Source organism: Eucyclogobius newberryi, unplaced genomic scaffold (assembly GCF_026437365.1).
Source record: "Eucyclogobius newberryi isolate DKJ021-1_F unplaced genomic scaffold, fEucNew1.0.hap1 SCAF_18, whole genome shotgun sequence".
Classification (NCBI taxonomy): Eukaryota; Metazoa; Chordata; class Actinopteri; order Gobiiformes; family Gobiidae; genus Eucyclogobius; species Eucyclogobius newberryi.
Window position 1 is genome coordinate 8860351 of NW_027315812.1, and position 21655 is coordinate 8882005.

The following is a 21655-nucleotide window of genomic DNA, read 5'->3' on the forward strand; positions in this document are numbered from 1 at the left end:
AAAGAGAGGGAATTGGTCATGTAACACCAGGAAATGAAGCAGGATTATTCATTACCAGGGGAAATGATGTGTGCGACCTGCAGGGGACAAATCCACTCAAAAGCAAACGCAAAAAGGTGTTAATGAGTTATCTTCTGTGGATCTAGTCTGAGAGCTCTGATATTTATACTACTCTGAGTAAGCCCTGCCCACCGGGCGGAGCCTCCTGATAATAGTTTGTTCTGTTTATCTATTTGTTTAGACTGTTTTAAGTTTCCCCTGAATCTAATCTTCTTCATTCCCCCAACAGCCCTGTGATGGGCAAGTCTCCTTTGTCCTTCTGATGTCATTCATACATTTACTGTCTTTCCCGGACTATAAGTCGCACCCGAGTATAAGTCGTACCTGCCAAAACATGCATAATAGAGAAGAAAAAAACATATATGAGTTGCACTGGAGTATGAAATGCAAGTGTGAAAATAAGAAAAAAATATCACATAAGTCGCTCCAGAGTATAAGTATATATAAATATATATAAGTATAAGTATATAAGTGCGACTTATAGTCCGGAAAATACGATAAATGTCTCTTTATAGCACATGGCATGTTCTGAAGTTCTGCTGCAAGTAATTGAGATTAACTTGTTCCAGCCCTATTTTTAATACCCTTTAAATGTTTCTGAGCATTAAAAAAGCAATATTAAGATATTTATTAAAAATGTTTTTATAACCAAGTGATAAATGCTTGCAAATGCCTTATAATTGCTTAAAAACAAATAACTAGTGCTTATAGATAATTTACTAATGAAACCTATCTTAAAGAGTTACCACATTTAATAATGACACATTAACAAAGGCATTTTATGCTTTTGTCAGTGTCGTGACGCCATTTTGTGGTGGCTTGATCACTGCTCGTTTGGGGCGTAGGGTGTAGACAAAGGATTCACGTTGACAAAGCTCTGCAAACTTTTCAAGGTAGTTTATTTACAGAGAAAGCAGTGTCAAATACAGGACAGCAGAAAACAGCGCCCGGGTCTCCGATGATCAGGAAGACGAACCTCGTCTCTGGGCGTATCTCGCCTTTATATACTGAAGACGCACAAAGACCGATAAACAATATCTGACAGGTATGACCCTATCCATGTACCAACGGATTAGCCAATGAGAGAGCAAGATGTAAAGGTATCCTTATTTGGGTAGCACCAGGGGAGAAGTTACAGAAATGAGATCATGCGCTTACACAGATGTACACAAGGCATCTCAAGGCCTCGCAGCCAATGGAGACATCTCCCATTCGGTAGTTAATCAGATGTGGGCCCCTTACATTCCGTGGAATAGACATTTTGGTAGAAACACACATATTCCTAAAAGCCAGTCTCAGAATGAGGCCTAACTTTGCATGGACCTAGTTTTAATACACTTCATCAGTTATTTAGTTTTATTCTGGCCTGTGATGATCTTTTAGAGGCCAGAGCAGAGCGTCACCGTTATGCTAACAGCAGCTAGCATGCTAACAGCAGCTAGCATGCTAATAGTGCGCCGTCGTTACTTCCTGCTTCCAACACGCTTTATTATTTGATGCAGACTGCACACGGCAGCCTCATCTCGACCCTAAGACAAAACCGCAGCGCTGACGGCTAAAGCCCAGCCCTCGACATTTGCTGATTGTCTTTACCCGCTCTCTCCCTCGCCCCACGTTCTGCATTAAGACGTTACGCACATAAAGCCAAAAAATAAGAAACGAAATACATTAAAAACGCTTAAAAGCATGTCTTTATCACTTTTCCTGTCTTTTTCTCTCTTGTGTGTAAAAGAATATCAAGCTTTTGTAAAAAATACTTGAGTTTTTAGTCAGGGCCACGGCGCATTGGAGTAAAACAGAACGCCACGCTCAAGAACACGCATGTTATTCAAGAAAAGTCCTCCGTGTGCTGACCGTGCGTCTTCTGCGTTGCAGGCAAACACGAGGTGGCCACGCTGCCGCGCTCCCACGACTCCAGGGGCGACAGGGAAGCCACGCGCCCCAGTCGACCCGCGGTAAGTGCCCCGCCCGAGCGCTCCACCCGACGCCGCTCTCTTCACTATCACCTGAACTAACCGCTCGTGTGTGTCTGTTTCGTTCATTTGCATCTCCTCCGCGCCGTCGCTCAGAGCTATAAGCGAGCTGTGGACGAGGTCAGTCGAGTGTGTGTATGTTTTTCAGAGTGAAATGACATCGAGTGGTAGATAAAGCCAGAAAACAGAATAAGAAATGTAAAACTGAGTAAAAAGAAAACCATAAAATAGACTAACAGGCATAAACAAATCAATAAATATTCAAACAGAAACAATAAGTGAGTAAAAACAGACTCTTAAATGTATTTTGCGTTTGTTTTTCTGTATTTATTTGCTGTAGACGGTGCATATTGTTGACGACTGCGAAACAAAACACAAAAAAAGACGACGCAGAACAGTAAAAGGCCAGAAAATGGAGGGAAATTGTAGATAACTGTTTTGTGACTTTGCTAATAAATTTAAGTCATCGAATTATTATAATAATCAGGCTTTTAATTGATGATGCTTTTAGTGCGAACGCCAACTTGGACCAGGATTCATAGTTAATTGCTCAAAACAATGCCAAGCCACTGTTCAATCGTGACTTTGTAGCTTAAATATGAGCAAATTATAAGTCAAATATAGACATATCTATGGCCTGGCTGTGTATATTTCGCTTCTGTTATTGTAACTGTGTTCGCGCTTACAAAAAGACCTTAATATAATGTGTGATGAAGACGACAGAGAAGTTGTTTTTAGATCAAGCTTCAAACATTTCATTCATTTCTCTGTCTCTCCGCTGTCGTCTCGTCTCTTTAGGAGGATCTGGTAAGAATGACTGTCCTGTTTCTCCTTTTTCCCCCCGTGGCACAGCTTTGACCCCCGAATGCCCCTTCCAACCCGCGCCCCTCGAACCTCACGCGGCAGCATGACGCGCCGCTCACCCGCAGTCTGCGCCGGGAATTTGAGTTTAGTCACAGAATTCAGTCCAGCGTCATCATTTTTAAATCAAAGCTCATTTTTCCTTCACAATATTTATAAAGGCCTGTTTCCCTGAGATGGGGACAGTGAAGCAAAGTGTCAAATTGTTCCGTAAAAGCCTGATTTTGTGAGCGGTTTTGAAGGAATTAAAAAAAAACAATATTATAAACGACTAGATTCAACATTTGTAGCATTTTCTTTTGAGTATTACTTGTAAAAAATGCCTTAAAATCGATACAGGAACATTAGCTACTGCCCCCATCTGGAAGAGGAAGGAACTGCATATTCTGTACTCCGAATGCGACACGTTTTTCACACTTTTTGGACGTTTTACTCTTCAGAAAGTAAAGGCGTTTCCACACAGCCTGCAGCTTCCCCTCTGCCAATGTGAATGCTCTTACCCCCCAGAAACCACGATGCATGCAAATACATGTGTCCTCCGCCCCCCCCCCCGACAACGACCCAGAGCTGTGCACAAAGACGCTTTTAGCCTCTGTTGTTCTGTTTCCTTCCAGTGAAAGTGCTTGGGCATTTTGGAGTCATAATATTACGCAATCAGTGTTGGGAACTTTGAACATGCATCTGTATAGTTACAAAACACTGAATACCTGCTTTAAAATGTACCTCATAATGTATTTGTTGTAGAAAGTGTTTACACAGATTTAGGTTTGTGTCACCGTTTGTTTGTTATGGATTTATTTTTCACTTGGATAAGAAGAAATGAAAACACACATGGACCAGAGATGTGTCTAAGTCAAAATCTAAATTCCTTAATCAAATTTAAGTAACTGTTTTCTGAGTAACACAGATGAACTGCACCGAAATACAGTTCAAAATGCAGTTTGCGTACTTTTTTGTGCATGTTTTTAGTAACATTACTAACACAATACTTTTTAGAATTAAGAGCTATGAATTTAACCTTTCGATACTGCAAATATACTGCTAAATAAGTATTCCTGCACATTTTAGTAGGTTGCCGTCTATAGTTTAACATTATAGTCAGATTGCGGATTTGTTGACCTGGTTTACGGTTGATATCTCTTTAATTATTGTCTTCTCTGTCCGCAAAAATTAACAAAAGTGAAATTAACTCCAAAGACGTGAGTTTTGTCAGTGGAAAGGACTGTGAGTTTGTGGAGTCAAACCCAAACAAATAATGATAAGGCTCAACATTTGTTTGGTTATTTTGTTCAGTAAAAGTGACTCTATAGGCCCCGCCCCTTTGTTTGAAAGTAGGACAGTATTAAATCAGAACTTTCGAGGGGAATAATATATAAATTATATAAATGTATCAACAATGTGGACAGACCCTTTACAACAGAGGGTCATGTTTGTTTTGACAGATGAAGAATGGGAAAATAAAAGCACATTTCAATGGAGAAAATCAATAAGTGTGATATTTGAACCTAAATTTAGGGTTAGGGATGTCAAGCTTATTAGATTATAACCGTAAAGGGTAAAAAATGATCGTTGTGATATTTTTAGAAGAAAATATTTAGTTATTTTTAATTCAGTTTATAGAAAAGTGCACTTAAAAAGAGAGTCTTTTTAAGTGCAATTAAACAAAATGTGACGATTTTAGAAGCAGAATTAAGTCCTTTCTGCTCTGTCGTTCCTCAAGAAAGTAAACCTACATGTAAAGGGCTTTTTTATCTTGCCGTTTATGTCAAATGAATCATTCATAGAGTTCATAAAAGTCTGTTAAGAAAACAAGAAGTAAAGAAAATGTTGGATTTCATTGTCGTTTTGCTCGTGATGTTAATAATCGAGATTGAGACGTTAATTCTCACAATAATCGTTACACTTCTAACTTTCAGTCCCTTTGTTGTCATTTGGTCCTAATGTCCATGTTATTCCTGATGTGGATCTGGTTTTGTCCTGATCTAGTCCAGGTTTAGTTTCGAGTTTATTCCTGGTTGAATTTGGAACCATGAGACATCTACAGACACCAGAGTACATATCTTTATAGTCACTTTTGTGAGAATAGCCCACTTCCTGCCTGTGCTGTACGTGGACTGACTCGCGATGGACGTATTATTAATTCCCGTCGTTTTCTTGTCTTTCTGCAGGACTTGACGGCGCTGGCCAAAGAGCTGCGCGAGCTGCGTCAGGGCGAAGAGACGAGCCGGCCGCCGGTCAAAGTGACCGACTACTCCTCGTCCAGCGAAGAGTCCCACAGCAGCGAGGACGAGGAGGGCGAGGGCGGCAACAACGACGGGACCGTGGCCGTGAGCGACATCCCGCGGATCATGTGAGGGGCAGACGGTCGCGCCGCGTTACCGGGGAAACACAGGCGTTTCATAACCAAAGCAGATGAATGTACTGCTTAGGTTAAAGGCCTGTACTTGAGTTTAACGTGGGAGAAACAGCTGTACAAAGTGTAATGTAGAGGAAAACTGAAAAGGAAATCATATTTAAAAGTGGACTAACTTTTAGTTTGGACTTTGTGTGCCTTAAAGTGCCACTCATGGAACTAAAATGCAGTTAAGATAAATATAGTTTACATTTTGCTAAAAAAATTATGCCACTTTTATCCCTGAATATCAATTTTTAAGGTTTATAATTTCACTTCCTGTTTGTAATTGATGACATCACACAAGGCATTACCCAGCAAACACTGGGCCAAAACTCATCTAATGTAATTTTGTTTTATTTGACAAATACAAATATATGAGAGCGACTTTATTTTGTTGAATTAATGTTTAGAGAGTCAAAAATGTAGTTTTTGTGTAAATTATGCATAAACTTTGGAATTAATCATTTTCTGAAAAGAGCATTGACTTTTTTTCCACAAATAGCTTCTTGATTGGTGTAAAACTATCCTTTATATTCACAACCGCTAAAAATACTCCAAATAAAGTCAAGATGAGAAAATCATAAAAACCTGTCATAGGCACTTTAAGGAAAACAAAATGGAAAGAACTAGAAGGACTTTAAGACCCAGAAAGGTTATATTGTGCATTTGTAGATGTAAGTTAGCCAAAACCACTCAAATCCAGATTAATAGTCAGAAACCAAGTCATTTTATGCAAACATACATTCAAACTACAATGGAATAAATCACATTCGCAATTAATGAAATGGACAAGTGAATTAACCACAAGTGTCTTCATTTAGCGACTCTGACTTTTGCCGTCGCTCTCTGTGTTTTTTGTGGTGTTTCTTTTTTCCCTTTATCTCTTCTGAAAAATATAAAACAAACCGTGACTCTGCTTTTGTTTCGTCCCAGGCCGAGTCAGGGCACAAACGAGTCGCTGGGAGGCTCCATGGGCCAGAGCGACGGACACGGCGATCCTTTTGGAAACAGCTCCCAGGATTCCACGCTCATGATGAGAGAGGTAAGACTGTGTCACTGCCAAACAACAGAATATATGTGATAGTTCTCCTTACACAGCCTGCAACCGTCATGTACTGCATGTAAAGTGTTTTTTTGTGTTGATTTACCTTAGCTAGTAACCGACAGCGATCAAAACATAACAGAATGTACACTTTTCTACACATTTTGTCACTTTTCTATACATTTTGTCACTTTTCTATACATTTTGTCACTTTTCTACCCATTTTGTCATGTTTTTATATATGTACACACACAGTTGAGTTCACAAGTTTTTGCACTTTTTATTTATTTTGAATTGAAAACATGCCAGAAGGATATCGGTTCTACTTTTTTTTTGCAAAATACATAAAACAACATCCTCAGTTAATTAATATTTCTATATTTAAGTGTAAAGAAAGAGTGTTTTGCGAGTCAGATTTGAGCACTTCTCTGGAGTAACAGTATATTTAGCTTGTTTCATCCTTTTCTTCCTTCGTCCTTTCGCTCTGAGCCTCACGTAAACGCTCGAGATGGTTCGGTGACAAATCTAATTCTCCTCCTAAAAAACGTGGGCGTCCGAAATGGCGGCGAGTCCGTCCTCCTTTCGGCGCCGTAGTCGCTCTCTCCAGTCGCTTCTGTCTCTCTCCAGCGGCTCAGACAGAGGAGGCGGAGCTCTGCCGTCGGCAACAGTCCTCTCCCAGACCTGGTCCAGCCCAGCCCCTCCCCTCTGGTCTCGCCCACAGACGCACCCGGGGCTCAAGTAAATAAACCCCAAGTATACCCCAACTATACCCCAGATATACCCTAAATAAACCTGACATAACCCCCAAATATACCCCAGATATACCCCACAAATATACCCCAAAATATTCTCCAACTATACTCCAACTATACCCCAGATAAACCCCATATATACCCCAAATATACCCCACATATATACCCCACAAATAAACCCCAAATATACCCCAGGAATACCCCAAATATACCCCAGTAATACCCCAAATATACCCCAGGAATACCCCAAATATACTCCACAAATACCCTCAAATCCCAAAGCCTGATTTGTTTTCCTGGTTGTGGAGTTTGAACTGTCCTCTCGTCCTGCTCCACGTGTTGTTTCTTTTCCTGCATCGTCCTGATCCGTCTCACTAAAGCAACTTACAATATAATGAATGAAGAAATTATTAAATTGATCTTGGTCTGCAACTAAAAAATGTTCGGCTAATAATTTGATCTAGCTATTATTGATTGATTGGTTGATTGATTGATTGATTGATTGATTGATTGATTTATGACTTAAACTCGAAAATGAACTTGCTGCCGCTCGAGGACATTTACAGTGTTAAATTAGGTTTTTAATCAATGACACTAAATGTTTCCTGTGTCTTTTGTGTGTATTTCTTTCCCTTTCAGAGTCATAAACCTGTTTTGGACTCTGAGGATACCTGATTATTTGAGTACTAAATTAGTTTGAAGATAATCGATAAAATGTGATTAATCTAATAACTCGCTTTAGTCTTAAATCAAGCACAAACAAAGCAGAATAAACAAGTACTTGTCCTAATCTTGTTGTAATGATTTACCTGCTCCACGTTTGGTTCTTTCCCTGCCATCAGACCCATGCACATGTTTGTTTGTTTGTTTGTTTGCTTGCTTGCTTGCTTGCTTGTTTGTTTGTTGTTTGCTTGTTGTGACGATGCACTTAAACTCGCCGTATGTTTGTGTGGACAGTACGGGACGAACAGCAGCGGAGGGTCCAAATCCTCCTTCACTCCGTTTGTGGATCCCAGAGTTTACGGGACGTCTCCGACCGAAGAGGACGAGGAGAAGCACTCGGCTGCGGGTACGCCACACTTAAACTGTCATAACATTTATACATTTACACGTTTATATAAAGTCACGCTCCAAAAACTTGAGACGCTCTTGTTCAGCACCAACACTGACGTGAAATGGAGTGAAATGATGAAGCAGCTATTTTTACATGACATTTACAAGAAAATACATTTGCATGACCAGTAAAAATCTGATGACTGGAATAATCAGATAAACCAATAATGAGATGTGATTGTAGGTGTTTGTTTACATGCACAATAGGAAAGTCTGTGTCAGTGATTTTTAGAGAAAGACAAAATACAATTAAAAAAAAAAACCTCTTTCAATAATCAAAATGTTCTGTTTCATTTTTGCCTTTGCCACATTAGTTAATTTATTAATTGCATACTTTTCCCCGTCACAACCTGCACAGGTGTGAAATCAGATTACTCACATCAGGTGTTGTCATTTCCATAATCAGATAACTCCAGTAGTCAGATAACGATCAGATTTGTGATGTGTACAAGGGGAAAACTTAATGTGGCAAAGAAAAAAATCACAGAGGAAATTTTATTTTAAAATTCATAAAAAAATACAAAATTACTGATTTTCTGCCATGTACTAAATACTAAATATCTCAACTGAAAAGTCAAAGCGCCCCCTACAGGTCGGACGACTCATGGAACTAAAATGCAGTTAAGCAGTTAATTTTGTTAAAACATATGAAACTGTCATCACAGAAAAGCTTTAGGTTCAGAAAAGGTTTATAATTTTACTTCCTGTTTGTAATTGATGACATCACTGGGAAAAAACTCATCTAATGTCACAATTTGGGTTGTTTGACGAATACAAATATATACGAGAGCGACTTTATTTTGTTGAATTCAGGCTTAGAGGGGTAAAAAAAAAAAAAAAAAAATCTGTAAGTTATACATAAACTTTGACTGGATTGTGTATCCCTAGTGTGATGTCACTTCCTGTCATTTTCTACAGATTTTTAAACATTTTCACCACAAATACCTGCTCGATCGGTGTAAAACTATAATTTATCACTGGCACTTTAAACAAAGCGCGGCACAGTCAGGTTCTACATGTCAAATATACTGTATTTTTATTGTCTTGTGTTTCTACAGATTTTTTTTTATTCACTTTTCTAATTTGAAGCTTTTAATATTTACAGACGAGCAAGAGTTACACATAACAAACAAAAACAACCACTTTATCGTCACATCTAAACTAGATTTGTTTTGTTTTCTACAGCTTCATAATGTGACGGCGATATTTAATCGAGTACTTTTTGCAATGATTGTGTATTAAAATGACCCTAACACAAACCGTCCCGTTGCAGCATTCGCGGACGAGCTCCTGAAGGCGGAGCTTGAGCAGGCGCGACTCAACGAGGCCCGTAAGATCTCTGTGGTGAACGTGAACCCGACGAACATCCGCCCGCACAGCGACACGCCCGAGATCAGGAAGTACAAGAAGCGCTTCAACTCCGAGATCCTCTGCGCCGCGCTCTGGGGTCAGGACTAACTCAAGTCTTACAGTATAACAGTGTATACATGCAGTAATACTTTTATTGCAGTATTATCAGAACCATTCTCCTATTGTGCTGCACTTTGTTATTCAGATCAGCTTGTAATGTGTGTAATCAAAAACATGCCTTGAGTGAGAAATAAATGAGCTTGTTTTCCCACACTCTTTTTTTGATAAAATAATTGCCAAAAAAACAAGGTGTTAAACAAAAAATCTGTTTTTTGATTTTAAATGCACTTTCAGTTTATTCAAGCAATAATTAAACTGAAACATAAACATATATATATATATATATATATATATATATATATATATATATATATAATATTTTTTTTCTACAACATAGGCTTTTTAAATCTTTTTGTTTTTTTATACATTATTGGGTTTTTGTTTTTTTACATAAGCTTTTTAAATTTTTAGTTTTTTCTACATCGTTTTATTTTTCTATTTTTTTTTAAATCATACCACATAGCCTTTTTTTTATACCACAGGGTTTTTGAATGTTTTTGTTTTTTATACAACATAGTTTTTTCCATTTTTATACAAGATAAGATGTTTCCCTTTTTTAATACATTTTTTATACATTGTTTTACTTTTTTTTTTTTTTTTAAACATAAGCTTTTTCCATTTTTTACACATCTTTTTAAAAATTTTAATCGGCTCTTTTTTCAGCATACTTTAAAATATGTACTCAATATTAAAACGTTGCATATCTTCAAAATAATATTCACAACATTATTTTTATTACCCGCATAATTAAACTGCAGATCAATCTCCGCTAATGTTAAATCCATAGCTCTTTTTAACATGTTTCCTTGGCTGGTTGAGCCTGTGATAAGTGAACCGTGTGCGTCTCCTCAGGTGTCAATCTCCTGGTGGGAACGGAGAACGGGCTGATGCTGCTGGACCGAAGCGGACAAGGCAAAGTCTACAACCTCATCAACAGGAGACGCTTCCAGCAGATGGACGTCCTGGAGGGGCTCAACGTCCTCGTCACCATCTCAGGTGAACCGCAGAGACCGTAGGACCGCCACTGTCCGTGGGTCCCGAGCGACGCCGCAAATGCTCCCTTGAGGACAGAAGCCGCACGGCAAAACGTCTCAAAACAAAGGGCTCCTCATCTGTAACAACGCTCCACAATTAAACCCATCCTGGCAACACGATAATACATGCTTTTCACTATATTTTGGAGGAATAATGGTGACTAATTTGGACTAAACCGGAACTAAACCTGGACTAGATCAGGACTAAAAGAAAAACAGCTAGAACTGGACTAAACAAGATGTAAATAATAATAAAATAAGTGTGAACACATCCTCAAAAACGCCTGAAATGTGATAAATGCAAGATAGTGCCATAGTTTAATGCCGTACTGTGGAACATTCCAGGTAAAGCAATAGCATCTCTGAAGACGCAGGCGCGCTAACTGCTCTTTACACATTTTAAACACGACCTACAGCAGCTCTGTGTTTTTAAACCTGTTATTTACACTGGGATCTGTGTCTTTGCGTCCGATCAGAGCCACGCTGCGGGTTTCATGCTGCCGTCTATTGTGCCGTTTCTAGGGAAGAAGAACAAACTGCGCGTGTACTACCTGTCGTGGCTCCGGAACAGGATCCTCCACAACGACCCGGAGGTGGAGAAGAAACAGGGCTGGATCACCGTGGGCGAGCTGGAAGGATGCGTCCATTACAAAGTCGGTACGTGCGCTTCATGTGACGCTTCATCGTCTGTAACGGGCTAACGAGCGCTCAAGAGGACAGAACTGCTTTTATGTGTGTGCGGTATGATTGGTACGATACTTTATTATATTATAACACTGACGTAAAAGAGATGAAGTGCAGGAAGTTCTGGACCTTGGCTGAAGGTCATTTTCTCAAACTGGTCCATGTTCCCAACACCAGAAGATAAATGTTTCTTATATTCAAACTCTATACGTCAGTTCAATAGAAATGTGCTAAAACGTGACTTTAAATATGTTTGTCGATGTTTAAATATCTGACAAATGTGAAAGGACAAAGTGCAAATACCACTTTATACAACACAGGCTTTTTCAGTTGTTTTAGTTTTTTGCACAACATTGGTTTTTCCCCCAATTTTTCTATTCAACTTAAGCTTTTTCCATTTTTTTTTTCATACATCTTTTTTTTATTTTTTAAATCATGCAACATAAGCTTTTTCAATGTTTTTGTTTTTTATACAACATAGTTTTTTTCCACATGTTTATTCAACATAAGCTTTTTCCATTTTTATACATATTTTTTATTTTTCAGCATATTGTAAAATTTGCACTCAATATTAAAATGTTGCATATCTTCAAAATAATATTCACGATATTATTATTATTTTCGCTTCTAACACTAATGAACTGTGGCTCTTTTCGACAGTCAAATATGAGAGGATCAAATTCTTGGTGATCGCTCTGAAGAACGCGGTGGAGATTTACGCCTGGGCTCCAAAACCGTACCACAAGTTCATGGCCTTCAAGGTGAACGCACGCTCCGTATCTTTACATTCACCGTACGGCACCTAACGGTCATCATTCTGTGTGATTTCAGTCCTTCACCGAGCTGCAGCACCGCCCCCTGCTGGTCGACCTCACCGTGGAGGAGGGCCAGAGGTTAAAGGTCATCTACGGCTCCACCGTCGGTTTCCATGTGATCGACGTGGACTCGGGAAACCCCTACGACATCTACATCCCCTCGCACGTAAGAGCGCAGTCAAATTATGTCAAATGTGTGTGCGTTTTACCCGATCTGTCCGGTCGAAACAACAGAGCGAGTTCATTTTACCGTATTTTCTGGAGTATAAGTTACACCAGCCAAAAAATGCATAATAGAGAAGAAAAAAACGTATATAAGTTGCACTGGAGTATGAAATGCGGTTGCAAGTGTGAAAATAACAAATACTATCACTCGCTCCAGAGTATAAGTATATAAGTATAAGTATATAAGTATAAGTCGCACCCCGGGCAAAACTATGAAAAAAGGTGCAACTTATAGTCCGGAAAATACTGTAAACAGTTTGCGGCGGTCCAACAGGCGGTCCTTACTCACATACAGTATTACGATGTTACAAGAGCGTTTCGCAACTTTCAGAAGCCAGAGCCAGTTTTGCCAGTGTCACGCTAAAGCTACGAACAATTAGCATGCTAAAATCACATTTCCTGCTTTTTCCAGAGAATAAAACGCTCTGTAATTTGATTTAGAACAAACTCAGTGGTCTCATTTTGAATCTAAGAACTGTTTTTATGGCATATCTGGGCTGGGGCGAGACAGATTTGGCTCAACTAAATGGAAATAAAATGGGTACAGCCTCTTTAAAGATGGACAGCAGAATTTAAAGTGGGACTAAACTTTTCAAATAATGAGAAACTATTATTGTTTCTAACCCTCTGTTGTAAAGCCCTGCAAAAATGAATGGAATTGACCCAAGATGCTCATTCGAAGCTGAATAAAATGTTGACCTTTCCTGAATAATTTCATGGAGAGTTCACACACAAACATAGCATCAATATTGGGACTAAATTGGGACTAAACCAGGACATTGGCTCTGTTCTAGTCGTCCTCAGAGGTCTGAACTTGGACCTCGGATAGACGTTTTCTCAGAGTTTCTGCGCTCTGTCGGTCAAGTTGGACCGTAACGACTCAAATCAAACAATAACAATACAATAAAACCCAACAAGGAGCTCAAATCAACCAAGCTATGTCTCCTATTAAGTTAATGTATCAACTCAGACAGCGTGTGTACGTTATAAATCAACATTTCAATGTGAATTCCTGCTTTTGTCTTCATTAGCTCCGTGTAGACGTTAGCGACATTAGCACAACAATGCGTTTCCAACTGCAGAGGCTGAACAGCAGCGCAGGAGCTGCATTACAGACAGCAGGGGGCAGCAGAGAGCAACTAAAGGACAAACACTAGTACTATCAATATTGTAACTGTCAGATGTAAAACTTTATCCAAGAGGCGTGTTGGATTGTGTAACTCGGGTAAACTCGGGGTTCTGAAATGTCACCCGAGTTTCCAAGTAGGAATTCTGAGATGTGAGAGAGTTTTCCAGTGCGAATTTACAAGTCCGAACTCGAAAAATCCAACCTCCGAGAACGAGTGGAACAGCAAAAACCAGGACTAGATCAGAACCAAACCAAGTCGACATCAGGACCGTCTTAAAAAATACTTTCTGTTGTGTTTTTGTTTGTTTGTGGTTTTTGTTTGTTTGTGGTTTGTTGTTCGTTTCCAAATCAAGCCTTTTCTTCAGTTCTGAAATGGCGTTTGACATTTTCACTCTCTTTATCGCTAACACGCATCTTATTTGGCCGTCCAGATCCAGGGCCAGGTGACGCCGCACGCCATCGTGATCCTGCCGAAGACGGACGGGATGGAGATGCTGCTGTGCTACGAGGACGAGGGCGTTTACGTCAACACGTACGGCAGGATCACCAAAGACGTGGTGCTGCAGTGGGGGGAGATGCCCACCTCCGTCGGTACGTTTGGTTTACCACCACAGAACTGACGTAGAGCAGCTCCTCAGTACGCCCTGCGCTAAAGTCTGCGCAGTTTACACGTTTCCTGTTAGCGTAACGTAATGGACGTCTTACCGATAGGTATATAGGACTGACTGAAGGTTTTAAATTAAAGTAGGAGGACATTTATAGGTACAACACTGGGTAAATTGTATTGCATAAGAATGTCAAACAGTATCCAAAATATTCAGATTATATTATTTTGTAAACAAAAAAACGCCTGTTGATTGCCTTTTACAGAAAACCCTAGTGGCCATCAGGGAGAATTACACAGAGGCATAACAGAATAGCACATTTTTTAGGTTTATAATTTCACTTCCTGTTTGTAATTGATCACACTAGGAAATTGCCCAGCAAACACTGGGCAAAAAACTCATCTAATGTCACATTTTTTTATTTGACAAATTAAAATATATGAGAGTGACTTTGTTTTGTTGAATTAATGTTTTAAGGGGCAAAAAAGCTGTTTCTTTGTGTAAATTCTGCTTAAACTTTGACTGGAATCAGTCCCTGGTGTGATGTCACTTCCTGTCATTTTCTACAGATTTTTTAAAAAATGTCTCCACAAATACCTGCTCAATTGATGTAAAACTATAATTTTTATGTACGACAGGTATAAATACACCAAATAAAGTCAGAATTAGGAGTAAAAACCTGTCATTAGGCAGTTAAAGGTAAAACGCTACGGTTTCAAATAAAAATCAGTCAGGCACTTTATGTTTAAAAATAAATGGCAAACGTTACATATATTTGGGACATATAAATCTGAAAAATGAATAGAGGCTGGTTCAAATGTTGTGTTTAATTTTGTCGACTTATTAGAGACAAAACGATAACAATTGCAGAACGGCTTTTGGATAACTAAATATGACCGAAAAATTTCGCTTTTCAGCTTATATCCACTCGAACCAGATCATGGGTTGGGGCGAGAAGGCCATAGAGATCAGATCTGTGGAGACCGGACACCTCGACGGAGTCTTCATGCACAAACGAGCTCAGAGACTCAAGTTTCTGTCAGAGAGGAACGACAAAGTGAGTACCCGACGCTGAGGGTCAGACAAACGCCGGCAGACCTCTGTTTATACTGTTTGTGGTGTTTAAAACAACAAAAAACAAGTCAAAACCTCAGATGTATCGCACCTAAAGCAAACCGTTATTACCAAACAACATAAATACACTTTTATATCGTGACAGACGCGGGCTAAAGTAGAATAATGTGGCAAGATTACAGACGTAACAGTATCTCACTTGACTTTTTGTGTACGTTGTCCGCAAATATGAGGAAATATACTTCTTATCTGAAGGAGCACACGTTTTAGAATCATTTAATACTTTCACCGTAAAGGTTTTGTCACGTTACACGGTCAAATATATAGTTCGAGGAGGAGTTAGGGCGGTCAAAAGTATCAAAAATCTGATTCTAATTGATTCTTTTCTTTCTTACTTTAAAACATAAAACAGCAAAAATACAAAACGGGGCTAGTACAAGGAGAACAAAATATGTAAACATGAAAAATAAAGGAGAGAAGGCGTCCAATAAATGGTTAAAACACACAAAATCCAAAATAAAAGTTGGTCAAATTTGTCAATATTCAAGTGAAGTCTAAATGTTATTTTAATTGTTTTCATTTTCCGTATGTGTTTTTTCTAATTGTCTTTTCCTGCTGCCAAGAGTATGTTCTAAAAGTATCCATCTCTTGTGTCAGGAGTTTTGAAGCCCAGATACACAGTCTGTAGTTTTGTCCATTTCACTCCCAGTATTTCTGAGCCACAGCACAGTCCCAGAACACGTGAGGATGTCGTGAGTCTGTGAATAATGAGCACTTTGACATGGCGCTGTGAACAAACGGGTTGCACGCTTCCAACAGAATTCTGTCCAGACATGTGACTTTGTGCTCCACTAATCGATTCTAAAACTAGTCCTGAAACCAGATTGACATTTTTTTATTTAAACGTCACATGAACAGAACAAAATGTGACCCTTTAGAATCATCTTGAGCTCACATATTGTACAGCGAAAAAAGAAGATATATGTGAAAATGACTGAGGAAAAGGCCAGTTCGATACCACAAATATCACTGGTTTCATTTATGTTTCCAAGTGGTCTCGCACTGATTCTAAAATAGATCAAGATCATTCTAGAACCTACCCTCTTTACGAGCGTCTAGTTTTGATACTACACAAAAAATATCCAAATCGTCGCAATTTTTTGATTCTCCCAATGACCCGCAGTGACCCGCAATGACCCGCAGTGACCCGCAATGGTCGCCAGGGGTCGGGCTTCAAAAGTCAATGAGACGTTCTCCGTTTGTGTTAGTTTCATTTCTCGACTGTTTTCGCTTTAAAATATTTCTAGCGAGTTCCAGTGATACAAAATTATTATTATTAACGCTACGAAAAAACGGTCGGTGAGTCGGCGAGATATAAGACAAAAAAAAAGATTTAGCATCATTTTGACCAAATGCTGATATTTTGAGTCGGTCGGGTTACGGCAAACAGACATATTTTTTCGCTCTGCCTTATTTTGCGTTTAAAATTACAGCCTATTGTAAAGTAAATACCCTTTTTTCATTTTCATCGCGGCATCGAAATCTGTATCGAGTATCGAGCTTTTACTCAGTATCAAAACCATCACTTGTGGAATTAATAGTGTCTGAAAACGACTACTTCACGATTTAAAACTGAGCGCTTCTACTAAAAACCAAGCAATCTTTGGACCGTCAGCCTGATTCATATTGTGTTACGCTTCTTTCCTTCCCTGGCAGGTCTTCTTCGCCTCGGTGCGCTCCGGCGGCAGCAGTCAAGTGTTCTTCATGACCCTGAACAGGAGCTCGATGATGAACTGGTAACACGCCGTTCAGAGTTCAGACCCCGGCGCAAACCATCGGACAAACGGACAGACTTTCGGCGGCCGGACAGCGGACAGCGCGAGGAAGAGAGCGATCTTCTCCTCGGTTTCTTCTCGTTTTTTGTTTTTTTTTTCTCGGAGGAAGACGACAAGCTGCCGCAGGAAGAGTCGCGATCGTAGACGGGACGCTAGTCTGCGGGACCGCCCCTTTTAGCCCCTGGAGAACTTCTCTGTGTAGCTCACCGTAACGCCGCCGACGGTTCACGCCGAGAGGAGCGGCGGCCCGGGAGTCGCGACGCGGTCATGTCTCGCTTTGATTCTGTCCCCAATAAAACCGCCCGTGAGCGACGTAAAATCGTGAAACCGTTTTGATCAATAAAATCTACGCTTTAAAATAAAAAAATCTTGAACAATTTAGTTGGATAAATGAGTAACGCCCATTCATTCAACAGTTTCTGCCCCTTTAAATCTTTAATTAATGTTATTTTGGCCTACATTGAGCCCTTTTTAGTCCTGATGCGGTTTAGTTTGGAGTTTAGTCCCTGTTTTGTGCGTCGGTCGAGCAGCTGGATTCATGATCCATCGACAATCGAGGTAAAAACAACCGATTTTGTCCTATAAACGAGCTTAAGTACGAGCTGGTGACGTCGGCGTTAACGTGCACACGACGGCGTAGACCGCGCAATAAATGAAGACATAATTATGTCCAAGATACTGCAGGAATTTCTCCCGTAAAAGAATCTAAATGACACAATCGTTTGAGAAATAAAAATGAATTGCGCCCCCTTTAGTTTGCTCAATTAATCTTTAAACCGTCACGAAGTCGTGTCTTTGATGGAGGGTTTTTTGACTCGTGGGTTTTAGCTTCTTGTTTAAGGAATTGGTATGGGTTTTTTTGTTCTTTCAGGTTTAATTTATCAAACAAATGTGAAATCTCTGTCAAGTTAACAAACACAAAATTTCCCCTTACAACTTTATTTGAAACTTTTACAACAATTTATATTTTTAATCAGCTCTTTTTGTAGTATTTTTCACCATAAACGCTGAACTCGATGTTAAAATGTTGCGTATTTTCAACAACACTCACGATATTGTCTATTGCTCATCTCTAATAAGACTTCCACTAGGATTATAGGACTTTTCACCCTTCAAATATGGAATATTCAGTTTGGAATTGGTCATTTCTGTGTCAGCGATTTTACATTTTCCAGTCATTTTCCAACTTTTCCTCACAAACGACATCGTAACTGCTGTGAAACAATGCTAAATACGACCAAAACAATGATCGGATGGACATATGAACCTGTTGTGTGCACTTTAACAGTTCCTCGACCGTTTCCCCGGCGCCGAGAACATTTAAACGCACAAAACAACAACTGAAACTCCAGATTTGCTCCGGTCGAGTCGCGTTTGTATCACACAAGGCGCTCGCGTGTGTAGCTTTAGCTCGCGTGTGTGTAGCTTTAGCTGACGCATGTGTAGCTTTAGCTTGTGCGTGTTAGCTTTAGCTGCCGCACGTGTAGCTTTAGCTCGCGCGTGTTAGCTTTTAGCTGGCGTGTGTAGCTTTAGCTCGCGCTCCTCTCGGCGTGAACCCGCTCCATCGTGCGCCGCCGCTCCCGCTGCTCGACAATTTTACATCTCACGTTCGAGCAGGAGCTTCCGGACGGCTGTAGAGAGTTTTAACTGTGGTTTTTCGCCAGCGGCACGGCGCATTTTCACCCGGAGACGGCGGCGACGGGTTCGGTTTTTGACGTTTTTTGAAGCACTTTTAGTTCAGATTCACTGCTCAAAAATGTAAATAATCACTGCTGTTAATGACTGAATTTACGATAATAATGGAAAAGAGGAGTCAACTGGTCCGGCTCAGTGTATATTCGTTTCGGTTTGAAGCTAGCGCTACCTTGTGTTTCGATTAGACCGGCCGAAGTTTGCTCGCTAACACTTCGTCACGGGAAATACCTTAGTTTTAGCAATCGATTATTTCATTACAGACAATTATAGAGCCTGAAATCTCAGTCGCTGGGTAACGCAGGTATGTTTTTATGTTTTAGGTCGTGACGTTTTATAACGAAGTGGTTGAACATAGATGTGTTTTCATATTACGTGAGGATTTAAATGCGGTAAAAGTTTAAACGGCAAAAACGAGCTACGACGAAACACATTTCGAGAAGCGCCAAACGCTATTTTGAGTAGTTTTTTTGTGGTTTTTGTCACTTTTGAGCACAACCGACGTAGCTTAGCAAGTCGTGCAAATTACGCCCCGAAAACACGTCCAGTTGGCCAATGAGAAAACAAAGGGGGCAGGACTTCAGCGCTCTTTGGCTCCTCTCATTGGCGGTTTCGCTTCTCGTTGCCGTGCCATAGAACTACATGCTCTGTGCGTTTGGTCACTTGTTTGTAGGAAACAAAAATGACAACAACGACGAGCATATGCAAATTTGGGGTGATTTTAACGTAATAAAGTTGTGCTATGTCACTTTTCTGGTGGGTTTTTGTCTCCATGGAGATGCGATTGCCTCGAATGTTCCACAGCGAAGCCTTAAACATTTACTACATTACACGTGTTTTATTAGCGAAAGGTTAAAGTGCGTTCGCATTGTTTGCCGCCGTGGAGATCGCACTTCAATGCCGTACTGTGGAACATTCCTGCCAAGGCGACGGCATCGCCACGGAGACGAGCAGGTGCTGGACGCTCAAGCGGAACAGTGACACAGTGCACCTTTAGCATCTGAATTAGCATAATGTACTTTTGCCATAAAACAACAAAAATTAGACATATTTAGATTCTGTGTAAAACGAGTGCGACTTCCTCCTTTTTGTTAAACGCCTTTTATCAAATCTGGACCGTCACATGATCAAAACGCACCTTCTGTTGATGTTTACAGTTACTCATATTATTGTAACTAGAAAACTGGATGTTTTTGTTGTGCTTTTTGCTTTGAGCAATTCCACTTCATGTAACGCTTCCTTTTATCGTTCATAAATCTGAATTACACACTGCAGAAGACAATATCAAGGTCAGGCGGGCCAACGTTTACGCCACCTGCTGGTCACGACATGTATTTGCCTAAAACGTTCCGCAGCGCAGCATTAAACTCGTACTGTCCGGCGTTTATTTAACTCCAGGCGTTTTTGTCGTTACTGAGACAAACGCTTTGCCGCCGCTACAGATCTGACCCGCGACCTGGCCCAGTGGCACACCCCCTCCTCGTTGCCATGGAGATACCGTAGACACGTTTAATGCCGTGCTGCGGATTGTACGAGGAAAGCAGATAGTTATAACATCTGCACCAGTAAAAGTGACGGATTGAGAGCGTTTCACTTGAAAACGAGCTTGATATTGTTTCTTTTTTAAAGTTTTTTTTTTTTTGCAGTGCATGCGCCACTTTGAAGCCTTTTACATAGGAGTGACGTCAGAAGGTCTGTTTGACTGAGAATACGATGAAAAGATATATATAGTATATACTGTACGACTACTGAGGACATCCTTCTGGTCATTTTAGCGAAAGACAAAAAATACCGTTACTTATTACGAGGAAACTTAGACGTCTTTCTACAGAATAGAGAAAATAGCTATAAAGATTTCGTAAAAAAACAAAAAAATTACAATGTTTTTATCGTGGTATTATTTGTAATTCAATTTTTGTATCCAGACTGTGAACGTATGTCGAATGTGGACGCGTGCGTCGGTGTGCGTGCGTGCGTCAGTGTGTGTGGGCGTGACCGCGGAGGCGTGCACGTGGCGGCGGTGTGCATGTGTGCGTGACGTGCATGAGCGTGTCTGTTTTCACTTTTGTCCAAAAATCACTGGAGCCGAGTCTCGACCTGGCGACGCACATCTGTGGAAATGTGATGGAAATACAACAATAAATGTCCTCTCCTTGTACAGCACGCCACGCGCTCCGTCTCCTTCTTTCATATACGATTACACGGCCTCTGGAGCCTAGCAACAACACACGCTATGGATTAATACACATCATAAAGCTCAAATATACAATATGATTCACCAATGAACCTGAGGCCGTTTACTCAAACTACAGTTTCAACCATCACCACAAGAGGGCGTAGCGTACCAACACCATGGCCTTGGCTTTGAGTAAAGGTATTTCAGTAAAGTACCACTTAAAACTGGGTATTTTACATTATTCATATAAAAATCACAAAAATATGACCCTATAATCTTTAAAATAGACAACACTTCACCTGTTGGAACCCTTCTTGAAAGAGTATATAGTCTTTACTGAAATACCTGAAGGTTAAAGTAAATCCATGTCCGGGCCATGGTGTTGGTTCGGTGCGCCCTCTTGTGGCGATTGGTGAAACTGAAGTTTGACATGTTCATTTGTGAATCATATTTGTCATCTGATTTGACATTATTATGGTCCACAAATGGCTTTTTGAGTTAAACATATGATGTATACTAATCAATGTTTTACAATAAGCTTATTATAAATATCAGTTTGATAAGTTAGAGTTATAAAGAATATTCTACATGTTAGTTTTATAGTGAGTATAATTTAGCTCAGTGTTTTTTTAATGAGGTTAAACATTTATCAATTATCATGCACATTATTGTATATAGCATTTTGCACATACATAACATCACCAAAAAGCATTAATATTA

At 39.9% G+C, this 21655-nt stretch overlaps 1 protein-coding gene across 2 annotated transcripts in view; it reads left to right on the forward strand.

Annotated features, from left to right (window-relative positions):
- Positions 1-17104, forward strand: part of LOC140364367 (TRAF2 and NCK-interacting protein kinase-like) — an 84979-nt gene extending 67875 nt beyond the window's left edge. The window contains exons 22-35 of one of the 2 annotated variants that reach the window (XM_072450464.1): positions 1936-2015; positions 2130-2162; positions 5063-5244; positions 6223-6331; positions 6959-7069; positions 8041-8152; positions 9470-9643; positions 10519-10662; positions 11223-11357; positions 12045-12145; positions 12216-12365; positions 13985-14144; positions 15076-15215; positions 16949-17104. In XM_072450464.1, coding sequence (XP_072306565.1) covers positions 1936-2015; positions 2130-2162; positions 5063-5244; positions 6223-6331; positions 6959-7069; positions 8041-8152; positions 9470-9643; positions 10519-10662; positions 11223-11357; positions 12045-12145; positions 12216-12365; positions 13985-14144; positions 15076-15215; positions 16949-17032 — 1715 coding nt within the window. In that variant the 3' untranslated portion in view covers positions 17033-17104. The remainder of the gene's footprint in view (positions 1-1935; positions 2016-2129; positions 2163-5062; positions 5245-6222; positions 6332-6958; positions 7070-8040; positions 8153-9469; positions 9644-10518; positions 10663-11222; positions 11358-12044; positions 12146-12215; positions 12366-13984; positions 14145-15075; positions 15216-16948) is intronic. The other variant, XM_072450463.1, reaches the window with a different exon arrangement.
- The last annotated feature ends 4551 nt before the right edge of the window (positions 17105-21655 follow it).